The sequence below is a fragment of the Leopardus geoffroyi genome, chromosome B3, assembly GCF_018350155.1.
Source record: "Leopardus geoffroyi isolate Oge1 chromosome B3, O.geoffroyi_Oge1_pat1.0, whole genome shotgun sequence".
In the NCBI taxonomy this organism is placed as follows: domain Eukaryota; kingdom Metazoa; phylum Chordata; class Mammalia; order Carnivora; family Felidae; genus Leopardus; species Leopardus geoffroyi.
In genome coordinates, this window is record NC_059337.1 from 84,332,375 (window position 1) to 84,352,929 (window position 20,555).

At 36.9% G+C, this 20,555-nt stretch overlaps 1 protein-coding gene across 5 annotated transcripts in view; it reads right to left on the reverse strand.

Moving 5' to 3' along the window:
* Window positions 1-20,555, reverse strand: part of BAZ1A (bromodomain adjacent to zinc finger domain 1A) — a 95,714-nt gene that overhangs the window by 9,323 nt on the left and 65,836 nt on the right. For all 5 annotated transcript variants that reach the window (XM_045450676.1, XM_045450678.1, XM_045450679.1 and 2 more), the window contains 7 exons: window positions 19,668-19,833; window positions 19,291-19,404; window positions 14,777-14,901; window positions 10,780-11,376; window positions 9,021-9,184; window positions 8,149-8,303; window positions 6,887-7,035 (listed from right to left, as the gene is read on the reverse strand). In XM_045450676.1, coding sequence (XP_045306632.1) covers window positions 6,887-7,035; window positions 8,149-8,303; window positions 9,021-9,184; window positions 10,780-11,376; window positions 14,777-14,901; window positions 19,291-19,404; window positions 19,668-19,833 — 1,470 coding nt within the window. The remainder of the gene's footprint in view (window positions 1-6,886; window positions 7,036-8,148; window positions 8,304-9,020; window positions 9,185-10,779; window positions 11,377-14,776; window positions 14,902-19,290; window positions 19,405-19,667; window positions 19,834-20,555) is intronic.

The following is a 20,555-nucleotide window of genomic DNA, read 5'->3' on the forward strand; positions in this document are numbered from 1 at the left end:
AAAAATGCTAACACCCCATCTCCCAAAAGAACTTTCAGCACCAATATTTATATAGAAACATTTGGAACTTTCTGTCATTAATAACATCATTCCTTTATCTTCTGGACTAAAAAATTTATTAAGCGTCATTTCATTAGATGCCATTAATCTAGTCAGTCTATCATTTTACATTGGTACGTGATTTCCATCTTCAATTATTGCTGGAGCACCTGGGTGGCTCAGTCAGTTTGTGCTCAGGTCATGATTTCACGGTTTGTTGAGTTCAAGCCTTGCCACAGGCTTGCTGCTGTCAGTGAAGAGCCCGCTTCAGATCTTCTGCCCTCCCCGTCCCCGCCCCCACCTCTCCTGGCACATGATCTCTCTCAAAACAAAACATTAAAAAAAATAAGCTTCAATTATTGCTACCACCTTAATTTTCCTAAGATATACTTAATTATGAAGGGACTACCACATAATGTCAAAATTCTACAAGATATATAAGACTCCATACGTACTTTGTTCCTATTGTACCATATTTCCTACTATTATCTTAAAAAAAAAAAAAAAAGTCCTCCTGGGCCATAACATAATGCTTAAAAGAATGTGAGCTCTGCATGGGGTGCCTGGGTGGCTCAGTCAGTTGAGTGTCCGGCTTCGGCTCAGGTCATGATCTCACAGTTTGTGAGTTTGAGCCCTGCGTTGGGCTCTGTGCTGACAGCTCAGAGCCTGGAACCTGTTTCAGATTCTGTGTCTCCCTTTCTCTCTGCTCCTCGCCTGCTCATGCTCTCTCTCTTTCTCTCTCAAAAATAAATAAAAATTAAAAAAAAATTTTTTTAAGAATGTGAGCTCTGGAGTCAGTCTGCCTTGAGGTGAGTACTAGCTCCCCTATGTGAGCTTGGGCAAATTACTTAACCTCTCTGTGCTTAGGTTCTTCAAGAGTAATATGTATACTATCCACCTCTGAGAACTGGTGGGAAGATTAAGTGGGATAATGTACATAAGAAAAATAAAATGCCTGTCATGCATAAGTAAATGCTGTTAATGTTATCATTATTTCTGAATTATACTGTTCCTCCTATGCGCAACAATTTAGAAGATGACACAAGTGTGTTCTATGGTCCCTACCTTTAGGAATTAGGAAATTTTTATATAGCTGGGAGAGTGAAGATATACACGAGGAGCTGAAATCATAAAGGAACAGACCTGCCAAACACTAGTGAGTCTTGAGCTCTTGTTTGACTGTTAGGGTGAGAGAGACAGGACATGGAATCAAGGGCTCACCCAATGTGTTGAATCCTTTCTGAAAAGCTAGGACACCATAAGGCTATACCTTTAAGTGTAAGGGTGGAAAAGGATACCAGGCAGAAAGAAAGATGTAGCAAGGAAATCTGCTCATTTGGACCTTGGTGTTGGGTGGAAAGGGAAAATAAATCTACCACGAGAATATGTAACTATAAGCAATGCCTTAAAACAGTTTAAAACCTGAAAAAAACAAAATTTTTAAAGGGGGTTCAGGTTGGTAGTGACCTCAGGTGAATGGCAGAAACAAGTACAAATCTTTGCACATTCTCTCTGAAGAAATTTCCATGGATCAAGTTCTGAGGAATGAGAGTTTCGTCAAAACCCATAATGCACATGTGGAAACAAAACGTTACAAGCAAGAGCCCGCAGAATCTGACCAAGAAAGACCTGAGATATCAGAATTAGACACAGAATATAACAAAATAACTATTTTAATATGTTTTAAGAAATAAACGTTTGAAAATATAACCAAGGAGTTTGAAAATAATCAGAACCTCCAAAAATAAGAGATTAACAGCTCAATGGGAGAGGGAAAAAAATGAATGGGTCAAACGGCTCTTCAGGCAAAGCTAAAGAGAAATATTAGCCAAGTGGGAAATGCAATAATACAGTCTTTGTTTTATTTCTACCCTTTCATTTTGTGTTTTCTATTTACCTTGGTTTTTTGATGTAAGTCTTCATGAAAAGTTCTGGCCTGAGCAGAACCTCTAAGGAAGGAGGCAACAAAAATTGCTAGTTCAAAGATCTTGAAGAAATCTTTCTGGGTAAATCAGAGGACATTCTTATTGTTAAGTGTAAGAAATAAGTTTGCATAGGCCAATGTGGAAGAGTGGAAGAAAAAGACAAATTGTGAAGAAACTTTGGAATTTTGGAAGTCTGTTTGATTGTTAACTCAAAGGTTGGTGACACATTATGGGTTTGATCAAAGATGTGCTTTAATAAAATTAAACCAGTGGTAGGTAGCTCAAGGTCAATTTTTATCCCATCTACTTTTAAATATTCTATTTTTTCTTTTTAAAAGTTTATTCTCATTTATTTTGAGAGAGACATAGAGAGCAAATGGGGGAGGTGCAGAGAGAGAGAGAGAGAGAGAGAGAGAGAGAACACCAGCAGAGCCCAACGGGGGGCTCGAACCCACGAACTGAAGATCATGACCTGAGCCGAAATCAAGAGTTGGATGCTTAATCTACTGAGCCACCCAGGTGCCCCTTACTGACTGAGCCACGAGGTGCCCCTTAAATATTCTAAATACAAAAGGATGTCCATATTTTTCTACTTTTATATAGTATCAATAAGGATAAAAAGTATACATAATTGATTCCATTTTTTGGTTTATTTTCTTGCTTCTTCTCCTGATTATAAAACTCTCAAGGGGAGACAGATCTTGTTTCTCTTTTATCTTCCATCATGCCAGCATAAGTTCCTCAAGAAATTACTAATTAAAAGTATGTTACTAATATGAAATAATGGTAGAGTCATATGATCAAATATTACACTGGGAGATTTCTTATTATTAACTGCCACATACAGTAATTCATGTGACCAAGCTATGTAGGTTTCTCCAGGGGATAAAACAACACAAAAAAACTCCCACCTTCTAGTAAAAAAAAAAAAAAAAAAATTCTATAAATAAATACCATATGCAAAATAAATAAACATACCTTCCATTACTGTTCATCGTTTTCACTGATAAGTAAGTATACTAAAACTCACCAATGTCAACTTTTTATATACCACTTTTTAAAAAATGTTTTTTCTTTTTGAGAGAGAGACAGAGAGATAGTGCACAAGCGGGGGAGGTGCAGAGAGAGAGTGGGGCACAGGATCGGAAGTGGGCTCCAGGCTGACAGCAGAGAGCTCAACTCAGGGCTCAAACTCACGAACCGTGAGATTATGACCTAAGCAGAAGTCAGATACTCAACTGATTGAGCCACCCTATATATCAGTTTTTAAGTTTCATTATCTGAGGTATGAAAGGTAGAAAGGAAAATGCTAGGAAGAGGATATTGTTTTATAAGCTTATCCCCAACCCCACTCCTTTCCAAAAAAATTAAACCCACGGTTTTTCTTCAAAAGCTAAATATTCAAACCAGTGCTCAGCAACATAGAAAGTAAATTCATAATTCTTTAAAAAGACAAAATTCTTTAAAAAGTTAAAAATTTACCATCTCTCACACTAGATTGATCTTCCTCTTTTTCTTGTCCTTTTTTTTTAATCTCCCTTTTGATCTTTATTAATTTCTGTGTTACCTAATTTCAAACTGATAAAGTTAGTTTGAGGATTTTTTTCATAGCTTACGGGTAATGACTTTATGAAGTAATGACTTTATAAGGGATGAAATTACCAATCTGAACAAACAATTCTCACATATCTTACCTAAAATAATTCAAATATGAGTATCTTCCTCAAGTTAAAAAAGCCTAGTTTTATTAATGTGATTAATTAGAATAAAAGGGACATACTAAGGAAAGTGGAACAAGAGTAGAATTTTTATTTCTTATTTGCTTCCTCAAGAAACTGAAATAATCTTTGAAGCTAAACTGGGAAAATTCCTACCACAATTAATTTACTATGTTGAAAAATAATCACAAGCCTGGAGAATTTTAATATATATGCTATCTCAAACATTCACAAAGTGGAACCCCCATTTCTCTCCCACATTAAGGTATACTTGATTACCTTGATCTAATGTTTAGATTACCTTAGGGGCACCTGGGTGGCTCAGTCAGTTTGGCGTCCGACTTTGGCCCAGGTCATGATCTCGTGGTTTGTGAATTCGAGCCCTGGGTCTGGCTCTGTGCTGATAGCTCAGAGCCTGAAGCGTGCTTCGGATTCTGTGTCTCCCTCTCTCTCTGCCCCTCCCCACTCATGCTCTGTCTCTCTCTCAAAAATAAATAAACATTAAAAAAAAACCCAGATTATCTAGGGGTGCCTGGGTGGCTCAGTCAGTTAATCGTCTGACTTTACCTCGGGTCATGATCTCACAGTTTGTGAGTTCGAGTCCCACAGTGAGCTCTGTGTGGGCAGCTCGGAGCCTGGAGCCTGCTTCAAATTCTGTGTCTCCTTCTCTCTGTGCCCCTCCCCCATTCACACTCTGTCTCTCTCAAAAATAAACATTAAAAAAAAAAAAAAAAAAAAGGATTATCTTAAAAACCCAGAGACAGCTCTATCTCTTGTTGTTCCATTCAAAACAGACCCTCCAAAAGCTTAAATATAATATAAAAAGCTACAGACACCAATTATTCTATTAATTTTTTTAATGTTTATTTACTTTTGAGAGAAAGAGACAGAGCGTGAGGGGGAGAGGGACCGAGAGAGAGGGAGACACAGAATTGGAAGCAGGCTCCAGGCTCTAAGCTGTCAGCACAGAGCCCGATGCGGAGCTCGAACTCACAAACCGTGAGATCATGACCTGAGCTGAAGTCAGACACTCAACCGACTGAGCCACCCAGGTGCCCCTCTATTAATTTTTTATGTGGCAGCAATGGTAGATGATAATATCCATATTATAAATGATTAACATCTAACTTTGATCAATATTTACCACTAAAGTAAGTTAAACTTTTGTTTCACCTATTTTTTAAGACTTCAAATTGAAATTGCTCCTTTTTATCTGTTAGGATGAAATGAATGTTCCAACACTGCTATATACAAACCAGCATAAAGAACACTATAGCTCTCAGCTCTCATATAACCTACTAGATATTAGTTGCAACATTCTCCAGTGTTAACTTTTCCCCTTTGTCTAAGTTTTTAAAAAGATGTACTGATGAAAATACGGACACACTAAGCAATTTGATTTTTTTCCCCTTGAATTTATAAACAACTTTAATTGATGGCAATTTCAGAAATGGAAAAAGCTGAATTGCATCTTATCTCTTTTGGAATCATGGGATTAATGAGTAGTGGTGATATATTTCTAAGAGCTACATGGTTTACAAATAACTGTCAATTGAAATTTTAATTGAAGTAATTGTAGATTCACATGTGCTTGTAAGAAATCTCTTGTACATGTAATTCAATTTAGACACAGAAAATATTAAGAAATATTGAAGACTGGGAAGTAAGAGTGACATAGCAAATACAAACTAATATTTTTGTGAGCTTTGATCACATGTATTTATTTCTACAACTGCTACTTTCCAATCTGAAAAGTGGTTATTAAGCTCATGGTGGAATTATCAATTTATAAAAAATATGAATAGACTTATTAGAACAATGAGATACTGGCCATAAACTCTTCAATTTTAAAACAGACATTTAAAAAATATATTCACATTCTGATAGCACCATATATTTATGAAAATTTTGTTCTTAATATTCAACAATATTCACGTAATTTAAAAAGGATTTGGGCGTCTGGGTGGCTCAGTCGGTTAGGCATCCGACTTTGGCTTAGGTCGTCATCTTACAGTTTGTGGGTTCGAGCCCTGCATTGGGCTCTGTGCTGAGAGCTTGGAGCTTGGAGCCTGGAGCCTGGAGCCTGCTTCAGTTTCTGTGTTTCCCTCTCCCTCTGCTCCTCCCCTACTTATGCTCTGTCTCTCTCTGTCTCTCAAAAATAGTATTAAAAATTTTTTTAAATGATTTTAGTCTATTCAAGTTGCTTTCTCAATATGAGACCAAAAAGATATGGCTTTAAAAACTGTTTCTTCTCGCACCCCACTACTGAGATACAAACTATCTTGAATATGATGAGCTATAAATTAAACATTAACCATAGGGAAGTAGAGGCAGTTACGACATGAAAATTGATTTGGAACTTGAAACACACATTTTCCCAAAGACATAGTGATTATATTCCTAGCTTAGTCCCTAAAAGCATATTAATTTAATAAACTGCTAAAACATGATCCAGATAGTATTATTTCTATCATCCTAGCCATAAATTATAGAGAATTTCCTCATTTGTATTTAACACTTGGTATTTCTGATTTAGTGCTTCTTATACAGTGCTCAGGTTAGTGACCCACACTGTTAAACCATACCCCCAGTGGTGGAGATTTAAGTAGCTTCTTTGGGATTCTGTTTTTTTTTTTTTTTTTTTTTAAATTTTTTTTTTCAACGTTTATTTATTTTTGGGACAGAGAGAGACAGAGCATGAACGGGTGAGGGGCAGAGAGAGAGGGAGACACAGAACTGGAAACAGGCTCCAGGCTCTGAGCCATCAGCCCAGAGCCTGACGCGGGGCTTGAACTCATGGACCGCGAGATCGTGACCTGGCTGAAGTCGGACGCTTAACTGACTGCGCCACCCAGGCGCCCCAGGGATTCTATTTTAAATAACAAGAGAAATACTCATCTACAACTTTTGATCATTCAGGATCTGGCTAGTCACAGGTTTTGGTAATCTTTCTTTTGATGAAACTTACACACAAAAGAAAGGATTAACAGATACACTTAAATAGACAGTCATTAAAGATCAGTATCTACAATAAAAAGTACTTTAGCATTATTTAAAAAAATCTCAGGCTTTTAAGTGAAAATATAATCTCAAGCTTTTCCAATTAGCCAATTTTATTGTGTCAGCCCATAAATTTCTATTAAGAGGCAATTTCAAAATCATTTAAAATATAAATAATATTTTGAAGTAAAAATTGATACTTACCAAGTGGAGCTTTGAGAAAACGCCGCTCAATGCCCTGCTCTATCTGAAAAAGTGCCATTGCCAGATAATGAACCACATTGCTTACTGACTGTGGTGTGCTTGCATTAGTTGAGACAGTACTTGGAGTTTCTGTTTTTATGCCCAAAAGTCTACAATGAAAACATGGAAGAGTTTATGGTACTTAAAAATACTGTTAGGTAAGACTTGAGTCTAACTCCTTCAAATGCTTACTCAAACCTGTGTAAGAAATAGTTTCCCCAATCTCAAAGGAGATCACATAAGCTAGCAGGAAAGGGAGATAAATACATGAATCAAGAACTTAACTAAATACCAAGTCCTTTAAGGTCAGAAGGGCAAATATTTGGAGGAGGAAAGGTGGATGAGACACGGGTTAGGGGAAAGGATTTAGGGAGATGACCCAGTGGTGGGCCTTAAGGATAAGCAGACCAGGCAGCTTCCCTCTATTTCTCTTGCTTCAACTTTTACTGGGTGGGATACTTACAGCTGCCTCCTGAATAGTTTCTTAGCCATCAATCTTATTCCCTTTTCAATAAATCTCCATGCCACAGCTAAAATGATCATTTACACGTACAAACCTATTCGCTCAAAGCCTTTAGTACTATTATCTTCCCTCCCGGTACATCTTCCCCACCTTTAGGTCTCAGGTTCTTGGTCACTTCCTCTGGCACTTCCTGTGCTGTCTTCCTTGATCTACAAAGACAAGTAGCCCTCCTATGTACTACATTTGCACTGGGTATCTGCTTCTACCAGAACTCTTATCCTGTTTCATAGCTGCTAGCTTAATGTCTCTTTTCCACTTCCTTCTAAATAAATTCCTTAAGGAGAGTTATCCAAAAAGAACTCTGAGAAAGTCAAAGCATCTATCTACAGATCTACAGATATAGATTCTGTTTAATAATTCAAATAATATTTAAGCCCAACACAATTTACTAAGATATCCTATAGAAAAATGGACAATATAAAATTACTTTCTGAAATTAATAAAACCCTAGGCTCAAAGACTTTTTATTTTAAACTTGAGCAATTATCATTATCCTAACAAGCTGCCTTTTGTCTGCACTAGCACAAAGTGGAGTAAAAGAGAGTTTGTGGTTGAGGAAAATTATTTCAGTGGTTACAAGTATTAAAAGTCCTCACGGTAAGATTTTAAAACAATTTTTTGAAGAAAAAAACATTTACTAAAAAGAACCATATAGAGTGGCAAGAAAAAGTGAGTTACTTTAGAAAAATCATTTTTGTACCTGTCTTTTACTATGACCTTTGCTTGCTCATCAATTTCCATCTCTTCTATACCTTCATTCACAGTTTTAATGATCCCATTTTCCTTGTTTTCCTCACTTAACAGCTCATATCGTCCACTCTCTAAGGCCGATCTCCAGATATGTCGATCTGTAACCTGTAACAAAACTCAGGTTTACCAACATGGGAAAATGGCATATGTTGTTTCTAAGAAGTATGAGATTCAATGTACATATGAAAAATTCATGAATATTCTAGAAAAGATTGTAAATCAAAAAGGGATCTAAAAATAAGGTTACTAAGTGGCCAAAATGGAATTCATATCATTTATAGATGGAAGCTTTAGTACCTCATTTTTTATATAGGGAAATCATAAACAATTCTGAGATTGGTCACCTGATAGTACCAAAAAAGTGACAGATGATAGCAAAGGAATGAACAGAACACACATATCAAGCATGAATTACTTACAGATTTTAAAAAGGTAACAAAGAAACCAATAAACAAACCAGACTCAGCAGAGCAGGCAGGAGCTAGTCAAGGAAGAAGAAAATATCCTTACACATTTTAACATCTCAGATGAAAATACCGCAAAACAGTTATTTTAAACATACTAAAAATTACTATTAAAAAGGTCAATTATGTTCATTAAATTCTGTTTACAAAAGCAGATAGCCATATAGTACATTTAAGAAAGATTTCTATTCATATATTAGTATTTTGATAGAGGGGAACTAGCTCAGTTTTCATAAAAAATATTATCACTCCCATGTATTTATTCAAAACACACATGCCTTGCCTGTATCAAATAAGTTAACAAAAATGATGAAAACTTTGGTAATTAGGCAAAGTAAAAATGGGACCAGGTACTAACCTTGATTGCTCCTAATGTTCCTTGGTAGATTCTGTCTTCAATATCCAAAAGAAAATCTCTCAGCCTCAATTCAAGCTGTCTTTCCGCAGACATCTGAGATGAATCATATGCAGTGGAAGATCTTCCCCGACTATAGGTAGGTTTGCTATCAGTTTGAGGTTTGTCTGAAATAGTTACCAATACCTTTATTATGATTTTCTTATTAAAAACACAATTTCCCCAATGTGACAGTTATGATCATGAGATAATGGATTTATAAAAACACTTAGTAAATTCTAAAGTACTAAAAGGGGTGGGGGGGGGCAGAAATGTTTGCACATCAGATATCTGATGAGGGACTTGTGTCTAAAATATACGAAGAACTCTTACAACTCAATAAAAAGACAACCTAATAAAAAGAATGGGCAATAGGGATTTGAATAGACTTTTCTTTAAGGAAGATATACAAATGGTCAATTAAGACCGTGAAAAGATGCTCAACATTACTGGTCTTTAGGAAATACACACCAAAACCACAATCAAGTACTACTTCATACCTCTAAAATGGTTAGAATCTAAAAGTCAGATAGTAACAAGAGTTGACATGAACGTGGAAAAAATTTAACCCTCATACACTGTTGGCAGAAATATATAATGGTGCATCTGCTTTGGAAAACAGTATGGCAGTTCCTCAAATGATTAAACAGAATTACCATATGACCCAATAATTGCACTCTTAGATATACACTCAAGAGAAATAAAAACATATGTCGACACAAAAACTTGTACACAAACATTTATAGCAGCATTATTCATAAAAGCCAAAATGCGGAAAAAACAGAAACATCCATCAACTAACAGTTAAGTAAAATGTGGTGTTTACCTACATAATGAAACATCATTTGGTTATGAGAAGGTATGAAGTACTGACACATGCTACTACTTGGATGCACCTTGAAAACATTGTGCTAAGTGAAAGAAGCCAGTTACAAAAAACCATATATAGTATATGATACCATTCATATAAGATGTTCAGACAGGGAAATTTCCAGAGAAGGAAAACAAATATGGGGTTTCTTTTCAAAGTGATAAAAATGTTCTAAAAGTGACTGTGTGATGGTTGCACATCTGTGAATATTAATGAAAACCACTGACTGTACACTTGACATGAGTGAACTGCATAGCATATGAACTAATCTCAATAAAGCTGTTAAAGAATTGTGATCTGAAGTTTTTAATTCTGAAGAGAACTAAAGTAGACATGACAGTATGCCCCTAAATTTAAGAGTTCTTTACCTAGAGAAACTCAGTAATATGAAAACGCCAAAAACGCCTTATTACCTTCTTTTACCTGTTATCAATGAACCAGCCATCGTATGTTGCTACCCTATCTGCCCTTGCAGCCAATCTCCAAAGGTGTGATCACTAATGGAAACTGTCCCTGGGACCCTCAGCCAAAACCCCTAGTGAATGAACTATCATGTCTATTGTCTAAAACTAATGGCAACCTTAGTGCCTTGGGTATTCAGAGTCTACTGATCAGGGAATGGGACTGGGAAGAATATGAATCTTCCCATACGGCCATTCCTCATAATCTAAACGGAACCCAGTGAAATCTTGTCTAACTGGAAAACATTCTCTAACTTGCCAACTTTCATGGTCCAAATGAAAGAGAAGACAGAAGATGTTTTAAATATAGCTCTAATAGCTTGACAGATGTTTAATCCTGAACCAGAGATTATGGGGAGAGAAAAAGAAATAGTTTTCAATGAAAATTTACCTGAAAAATGAAATTTCTCTTCAGAAAAATGGGCTAGCTGTGCACATATTCTGCTTTTCTCTTGCAACAAAGTTTCTTTTAAGGCACTTTCTCTATGTCCTCTAGAATTTAGAGCTTCAATAAGCTGGTCTAGCTGTTCACAAGAACTGTAAAAGCACCACCGATTCGGCTTATGCACTGGTTTTGGCAGCTGCACAGAATCATCACATGGACCTTGGTCAATGTTGGAGGTAGATTCAGACATCAAAGACTCTCCAGTTTTAGTGGATACCTGAGGATCCTGAGACTGTACATTATTCTGAAATGATGAAGGTCTAGGCAACAGCATGTCTTCAGTGAGACCAGAATAATCCTCTTCAATAAATAATCCAGGAATAGAAGGGAAAATCCAATATCGCCTATACATGCGGTCTCGGCCCAAGGGAAAGATATTGGTACATGCTATGGCACTTTGGATTTTTTCCAAGAGCTCTTTCTCTTTTCGTTCATGTTCCTGTTTTAAAGCTGCTTCTTCATCAGCAGTAAGAGGCTCTCTCGTTACACAGTTGACTTCTTCCTGTCTTGTAAATTCTTTAAACCCATTTTGTCCCCTTTTCCCTATAATTGAAACATTTGATCATCATCACATCTTAAATTTTCATCAGAAAAATATACAAAGCCATCCCAAGTTACTATGTATTATGGACCAAACCGAATGCCCAACAAATTCATAGGTTGAAATCCTAAACCCCAATGTAACTATATTTGGAGACAGGGCCCTTAAGGAGGTAATTAAAGTTAAATGAGTCCAGAGAGTGGGACCCTAATTCAGGACTGGGGTACTTATAAAAGGAGAAAAGAAAGAAACCAGAGTGCTCACTCCACTTCTGGGCACAGAAGACAAGTCATGTGAGGACACAATGACAAGGTGCAATAGCAAGCTGAGAGAGGCCTCACCAGAAACCAACCCTGCTTGTACCTTGATCTTGGACTTCCAGCCTCCAGAACTGTGAGAAAATTAATTTCTGTTGTTTAAGCCACCCAGTCTGCGATATTTTATTATGGCGCAAGAACAGACTAATACTCTATGCTGATAAGAAACTGGACTTACTTACAATACAAGAGTCACACAAAAAAACTGTAATCTCACACTGGAGAGTGAGGCAGAATCTGTTATGCTGCAACATAGTTCTTTCTTTAAGGCAGGAGTCAGTAAACTAGTTTTATAAAGGTCTAGCTAGTAAATATTTTTAGGTTTTGTGGGCCATATGGTTTCTGCTCACAGCTGCTCAACTGTGCCATTGTAGCATGAAAGCAGCCACAGACAATACGTAAATGAACAAGAATGACTGTGTTCAATTAAAACTATGGTCACTGAAATCTGAATTTCATTTAATTTTCATATCACAAAATATCATTCTTCCTTCCCCAACTACTTAAAAATATAAAAAACCATTTTTAGCTTATGGATTATATAAAAACGGGCAAGGCAGATTTGGCCAATGGGCTGTAGTTTACAAACCAATGATTTTAGGTAACAGAACCCCTAATGCTTAGTTGGGTACCTAGCAATTCAAACAAAGGACATTTTCCAGCAAGAAATGTTTCTCCAGGGGGCATGGCTACATGAGAAACTTCTGGCCAAAGAGATGGGAGCAGAAGCATTAAATGTAACCTCTGGGTTGTACCTCTCTGCATTTCCCATCTTTCAACTAGCCAGAATGGAGACATGGGGATAAATCATTTTTGAACATGAGAATGGCAGCAAACCCTATGGATGGCAGTACCAACAAGACAGGAAGAGACTGGATTCCTGGTGACCTGCCAGGCCTTTTATGGTGTGTTGAAGAATTAAACTTCTCTTCTTTCAGTCACTGTCAGATTGCTTAGATGGGTGGGGAGTTACTTCTATTTCTTTGCTTGAAAGTGTTTGTATATAAGATTATAATTATCTGCTTCTTTGGGGCACCTGGGTGGCTCAGCTGGTTGAGCGTCTGATTCTTGATTTTGGCTCAGGTCATGATCTCATGGTTCATGAGATTGGGCCCTGTGTTGGGCTATGCACTGACTGCGTGAGGAGACTGCCTGCAATTCTCTCTCTGCCCCTCCCCTGCTTGCTCTCAAAATAAATAAAGATTAAAAAAAAATTATCTGCTTTTTAAAATTTTGCAAAATTCACCTATAAAGTTGTCTAGGACTGACATTTTCTTTGTAGGAAGACTTTTAATACTGATTCAAGACCTAAAGGTTTAGGACCAGTCACCTTTTAAATTTTCTCATGCATTTTTATAATGTGTGTTTTTCTAGGATTTTGCTTTATTTTTGCCTCCATTTTCCTTTTTTTAAAAAAAAATTTTTTTTGAAGGAGAGAGAGACAGAGCATGCACAGGGGTGGGGCAAAGAGAGAGGGAGACACAGAATCTGAAGCAGGCTCCAGGCTCTGAGCTGTCAGCACAGAGCCCGATGCTGGGCTTGAACTCACAAACTGTGAGATTATGACCTGAGCCAAAGACGGACGCTTAACCGACTGAGCCACCCAGACGCCCCTAAACATTTTTTTTAAAGCTTTATTTATTTTATTTTTGTGAGAGTCAGAGATGACACAAGTTGGGGAGGGGCAGAGAGAGAGGGAGACAGAGAATCTCAAGCAGGTTCCACATGAATGCGGGGCTTGAACTCACGAACTGTGAGATCATGACCTGAGCCAAAACAAAGAGTCAGACGCTTAACCAACTGAGCAACACAGGTGCCCCCTTTTTGCCTCCATTTTCAAAGTTATTTCCATAAAACTGTATATGCTGTTTCCTTACCTTTAAATTTCTATTCTTATCTGTAGTTATGTTTACCTTTTCAGTCCTAACCTTATTGTGACTTTCCCCCCAAATCAATTTCAACAAAGGTTTGTCTAGTTTGTATCTTTTTCAAACAACTAATTTTTGGCTTTGCTGTTCTCCTGTATTACAGTTTACTTTTTATTAATTTCTATTTGTATCCATTGTTTCCTTTTATCTGGAAGGATTATTCTATCTTCTACTGCTAACTTCTTAAATGAATGCCTAGGTCAATTTGCCTTTCTTCTTTCCTAATATGTATTAAAACTATGAATTTTCCACTAAGTAGAGGGACTGTATCCAACAAGTATTAATGTGCAGTATTGATTAGCTTTTTTTCAGTATTGAGTAGTTTTAAACATTTTCTAGTTTCTATTTATGGTTTCTACTTTGACCTATTACTTAGAAGTGTGTTTTAAATGAGGTGTTTAAACCTCTAATCAAATGAGGTGTTTTTTTTGTTTTGGATTTCTAAATCAATTGCATTGTAATCAGAAAATATAGCCTTCATGATACAGGAGATTTTCTGTCTACTTATAATAGCCATTTTAGAAAATAATGTAGAAAAAAAAGATACCATCAAAATTATAGGCACAGAATAAACTTACAAATCTCCTTCAGTAGTTGTCAAATGAAGATGGCTAAAGATCCTCAGAAGTAAATTATATCAACAACTTTAAAAAAATGTGTTCCCTTTGATCTAAATTTATAAAATTATTTTAAGGTAGTAGATTTCCATTCTCAATCATTTGGTACCAATTATAAGCATTACTGACCTTTGTATTTCTAGCATCTAAAAGGTACTCAATGAATGTTGAGTAGGCTATAGAATAAAAATTTCTATTTCGCCTAATATCAAGTAGTCAATACCAAACTCAACAAAACTCGCTAACCAGAAGTTGAAGTTATGTGAAACTGATCTGTTAAAAGAATAAGAATATTGCCTCTCTTCCCTAAAGTATAAATGACATGAGAATAAAGACAGAATGTAACTTCTAACACCGTTTTTTAACAAAATGGTCACCATCTAAGGAACTTATCACTGCTATGAGTTGGGCATTTAAAAACAAACACACCTAGGAATAATAAATGGAAGTAATCTAATACATATTTCAGTATAGCTGATTTATAATGTGCCTTATTAATTAAAAACAAGTAAGCATGCCCTTAAGAAATTTCTGTATTACCCCTTCTGCCTCTTTTATGTGATCTGGGGTCATCTTCATCTTCAGTGATGGTATCTTGATCAAGTTCCTTTTGCTCCATTTCTTTGCTCTCAGTGCTAGTATCAAAATCTTCCCTTTCTTCCTCCCTTAAGGAAAAAAAAAAAGATTACTTTCATTAATGAAGATATAAAATTCCATTCATGAGATATTCATTGCCTGCTTATGAAGGGCTAGCCATTATGTTTAGGAAGTAGTGGACAAAATGATATTCTTGCAGAGGAAACAGATAACACAAACAATTATAAAATTAAAATATGTAATAACTATTAAAAAAGGAGAAGTTCAAGGTGTTATGAAAACATTTCAAGGTGAACTGAAATCTAGTCTCAGGGATCAAGGAAGGCTTGTTTGAGGGGCGCCTGGGTGGCTCAGTAGGTTAAGCGTCTGACTTCGGCTCAGGTCATGATCTCACGGTCCGTGAGTTCGAGCCCCGCATCAGGCTCTGTGCTGACAGCTCAGAGCCTGAAGCCTGTTTCAGATTCTGTGTCTCCCTCTCTCTCTGCCCCTCCCCTGTTCATGCTCTGTCTCTCTATGTCTCAAAAATAAATAAACGTTAAAAAAAAAAAATTAAAAAAAAAAAAAAAAAAAGAAAGGCTTGCTTGAAGAAGTGATATTTAAACTGTGAGACTAGGGAGACCAGGGAGGGGTAAGGCAGCAGGTGAGAAGAAATCTCCATTTCTAGCAGAGGGGAAAATGTGTGCAATGGCATTGAGCTGAAGAGAAAAGGAAAGAGTTTTCTCTATTATTTTGAGAAAAATATAAAACAAAGAAGTCGTCCTAGATATAGATGAGACAAGGGCAGAGTTAGGTCATACTGGGCCTTGTAGGGAATTATTCAATAAGCAATGGGGGAAAAAGTAGAATTTAGAAAACAGAAATGATTAAAAGGCACTTTGGCTGCTATGTGGAAAAGGATCTGGGAGAGAAAGTAGATGGAGACAAGGGGCCACTGTTAACAGTCTAGGTAGCTGGCTGGGAGGTGATGGTCGACTCAGAGTAGAAAGTAGGTGGTAAGTAGACAAATAGTGGAGAAGAGAAGACAAATTTCTGATACAGTTAACAGGCTGAATAAATACAATATGGATATTTTACTCATTATACTATCCAAATTAAAACTAAAATTGTATGGGGCACCTGGTGGCTCAGTCGGTTAAGCGTCTGACTTTGACTCAGGTCATGATCTCACGGTTTGTGGGTTTGAGCCCCGCGTCCAGTTCTGTGCTGACAGCTCGGAGCCTGGAGCCTGCTTCGGATTCTGTGTCTCCCTCTCTCTCTGCCCCTCCCCTGTTCCTGCTCTCTCTCTCTCAAAAATAAATAAACATTAAAAAAAAATTTAAGTTTAAAATTGTATGAACCTTGAAATAAGTTCCACCATATTTTATTTATTCAGAGAGACAGAGTGTGTGCCTGAACACAAGCGGGGGAGGGGCAGAGAAAATCCCAAGCAGGCTCTCTAATGTCAATGCAGAGCTCACGAACTGAACTGTGAGATCCTGACCTGAACCAAAATCAAGAGTTGGATGCCGACTGAGCCACCCAGGCACCCCAATAAGTTCCACCATTCATGGTCTTTATCCAAAGCAAGGTTTGCAAACTCAAATGTGTTTAGGAGCCAGAGGGATAATGTAAATGAGGGAGGCTAGATGAGTATAAAAATATATGAAATGGTGGAATCTGTAACGTTTATTTTTATTTTTTCTAAGTTTGTTTATTTTTGAGAAAGAGAGACAGAGAGAGAGAACCAGCAGGGGAGGAACAGAGAGAGAGGAGATAGAGGATCTGAAGTAGGCTCTGTGCTGACAGCAGTGAGCCCAATACAGGGCTCGATCCCACCAACCGTGAGATCATGACCTGAGCCGAAGTTGGACGCTTAACCAACTGAGCCACCCAGGTGCCTTTCTTTTGTTTTTAAATTAAGATATCAGAAAGAAAAAATTCAGGTGATGAATAGTAACTCAACTTATTCTGGTAATTATTTTGCAACATATGCATGTATCAAATCATTATGTCGTATACTCTAAATGATTAATGCAATGTTATAAGTCACTTATATCTCAATAAAACTGGAAAGGGTTTATAAAATGTGAAAAAAAATTGAGATATAACTCACATACCCTAAAACCACCATTTTAAAGTATACAAATTCAGTGGTTTTTAGTATATTACAAGGTTGTGCAATCATTACACCCATCTAATTCTAGAACAGTATCATCATCCCTAAAGAAAAAGCCTATAGCCATTAGTAGTCACTTTCCATTTCCTCTTCCCCACTGTCCTGGTACCCACTCATCTACTTTTTGCTGTGTATTGTATTTGCCCATTCCAGACTACTTATATAAATGAGATCATACAACACATGGTCTTTTATGACTGGTTTCTTTTACTCAGCACCGTTTTCAAAGTTTATCTACATTGTAGCATGTATGAGAATTCCATTCTTCTTTATTGCTGAATAACCTTCTGCTATATGGATATACCACTGAAGAAATACATGGTTTTTTTTAACCATTCATCAACTGATGGACATTTGGGTTTGTTCCATTTCTTTGGCTATTAAGAATAATGATGCTATGAACTTTTGTATATAGATTTCTGGGTGAACGTATGCTCTTAATTCTCTGAGTATATACCTAGGAGTGGAATCGCTGGGTCATATGGCAACAAATGTTTTAACTGTTTAACAAATGTTTTAACTGCCAAATTTATCCAGAGCAGCCGCACCATTTTACATCTCCACCTGCAATGCATGAGAGTTCCGATTTCTCCACAGTCTCACCAACACTTCTTATTGTCCCTTCATTGGATTACAGCCATCCTAGTGAGTATGAGGTAATATCTCATTGTGATTTCGATGTGTGTTTCCCTAATGACTAAAGATGTTGAATATCTTCTGTGCTTCTTGTATATCTTCTTTGGAGAAATGCCTATTAAAATCCTTTTCCCATTTTTTAAGCCGGTTGTTCTTTTATTGTTGAGTTGTACGAGTTCTTTACATATTCTGGATATTATGCCATTATTATTATTATTATTTTTAATGTTTGTTTACTTTTGAAACAGAGAGACAGAGAGAGAGAGAGAGACAGAGTACAAGCAGAGGAGGGGCAGAGACACACACACACACACACACACACACACAGAATCCGAAGCAGGCTCCAGGCTCTGAGCTGTCAGCACACAGCCAGACATGGGGCTCAAACCCACGAGCCATGAGCTCATCACCTGAGCTGAAGTTGGATGCTTAACTGAGCCATCTAGGCATCCCTGGATATTATACCGTTATTAGAGATATGATTTGCAAATATTTTTTCCCATCTACTGAGCTGTCTTTTTACTTTTTTTTCCCCCTTAGAAAGAGAGTGAGTGCACATGGGTGCAAGCAGGGGAGAGAGACAGAGCAAATCCCAAGCAGGCTCCACACCCAGTGCAGAGCCTGACACAGGACTCGATCCCACAATCCTGGGATCATGATAGAAGCTGAAGTCAAGAGTCGGACGCGCAACCAACTGAGCCACCCAGACACCTCTTTCTACTTTCTTGACAGTGCTCTTTGAAGCATGAAAGTTTTTAACTTTGATGAAATCAAAGTATTCGTTTTTTTTCTTTGATTGCTTGTTATTTAGGTATCAGATTAACTTTCCTAAGCTAAATTCTATTTCTTTTTAAAAAAAAAATTTTTTTTTTAACGTTTATTTATTTTTGAGACGGAGAGAGACAGAGCATGAACAGGGGAGGGGCAGAGAGAGAGGGAGACGCAGAATCTGAAACAGGCTCCAGGCTCTGAGCTGTCAGCACAGAGCCCAATGCGGGGCTCAAACTCACGGACCGCGAGATCATGACCTGAGCCGAAGTCGGACGCTTAACCGACCGAGCCACCCAGGCGCCCCCTAAATTCTATTTCTTAAAGTATTGTTGATGGCCATATAAAATACAGCTGCTGCAAGTTTGTGACTTACAGGTATTTTTATATGAAAGTATAACTAAAAGTCAATACATTAATTTCGGAATAATGAGATTTTTGGTAATCTTCCTTTGTAGATTTTATAAAAAAAATTCTGGTAAATTTGAATACAGTTTGCCATGTACAATATGAAAAAATTCCCACTTGTATTCATAGCCAATTATCACCCCAAATATTTTCAAATGAAAAAGAGTACCTAAGTCACTAAATTACTTAAGGGGCTTTCATCTTCTCCCTATACCATCTATTAAAACCTCCAACTTCATCCCCACTCCTCAATAAACTCAGAGGAGCTTTGTGAAACATAATGCACAATGGTGATGGTGGTGGAGATGGGAGATACCACTATTAATACATTACTGGTTAAAAAGAGGCTACAGGCCCATTGGCACAATTGTTACGTACCTATGAATAAGAAACTAGAAAGCTAGTTTTTACAACTTTTGAAAGCATTTTAGAGTTTAAAGTGCTGATTTTTGTTCTTATGTAAGAATGAGCAGTGTAATTCAAACCATACCCAACAGATATATCTACAGCTGAATTTCTTTGCTCATCTTCCTTCAGTTTCTCTTGTTTCTCTTTCATTTTTTGTTCTTGTTCCTTCAGTTTTTCCTCCTTCCTTTTGCGAATTCTGAAAGTTAAAATAAAATACTACAGTCTATTTGATGGAAGATAATTTCAACTTTTAGCATCTTGTCTTCAACCATAAAATTATGGAAAGTGACCCAAATGTTATCACAAAACCATAAGGTAGTATTCATTCATAACCTCTTAGGTAAGCCATCAAACACCAGTGTGAACCAAGGTCATATTACAGCCCATTGTCAAATACGGTTTTAGATGTAAAGGAATAAGCAGCCTTCACTGGCACAACTGACTATAATCATCTCTCACCTAGCAGCTGCTTCTTCCCTCTCTTTCCGATGTTGTTCTGCTTTTAACTCCCGGAACTCCTGCTTTGCCTGTCGTAATATATCAACATAATCTTCAATGAAATCCCTAGTAGAAACTAGGGTCAGTAGTTTCCCACAGAGAGCATGAAGTATCTTCATTTTTTCTCCTGTCAAAAATTGGTAAATAAATTCTGTATCATCAATGACAAAACGGAATTGTTTGAAAAATCTTAATTTGTGGCTCAATGTGAAAATGCTTAAAAAAATAGGAAAAAGTCTCAAGATCAAACATGCCAATGGCATGTCTTCAGAAAAAGCAACTGAGTCCAAATTAATAGTTATGTAATATGCAAGGCATTTCAAATACTAGTAACTACTTTATATACCAGTTAAATACACATGAAAAATTTTCTAATAACAATTTTTTTCAAGTTTTAATTTTTGGGCTCATTTATGAAGTTCAAATAAAGTCTAAATTATAACCACACGGATTTTTAAAAAATGGCAACAGGCAAATTGCTACTCTGAAAATACTGCACACGCACAAAAAAAAAACCCACCATAAATTATAAAAACTATATGGATGTTAGGAATGAATGCACTCTACTTTTATTAGATGTTCTCTGAAATAAGCATATTATTATTTTTGTGTGTGTGAAATTTATTGTCAAATTGGTTTCCATACAACACCCAGTGCTCATCCCAAAAGATGCCCTCTTCAATACCCATCACCTACCCTCCCTTCCCTCCCACCCCCCATCAACCCTCAGTTTGTTCTCAGTTTTTAAGAGTCTCTTATGATAAATAATCATATTAAAGTCGGTATGTTTATACACTGTAATTTTTTATTTAAAAAAGGAAGTGAAAAGAAACTTCACCTTCATACACC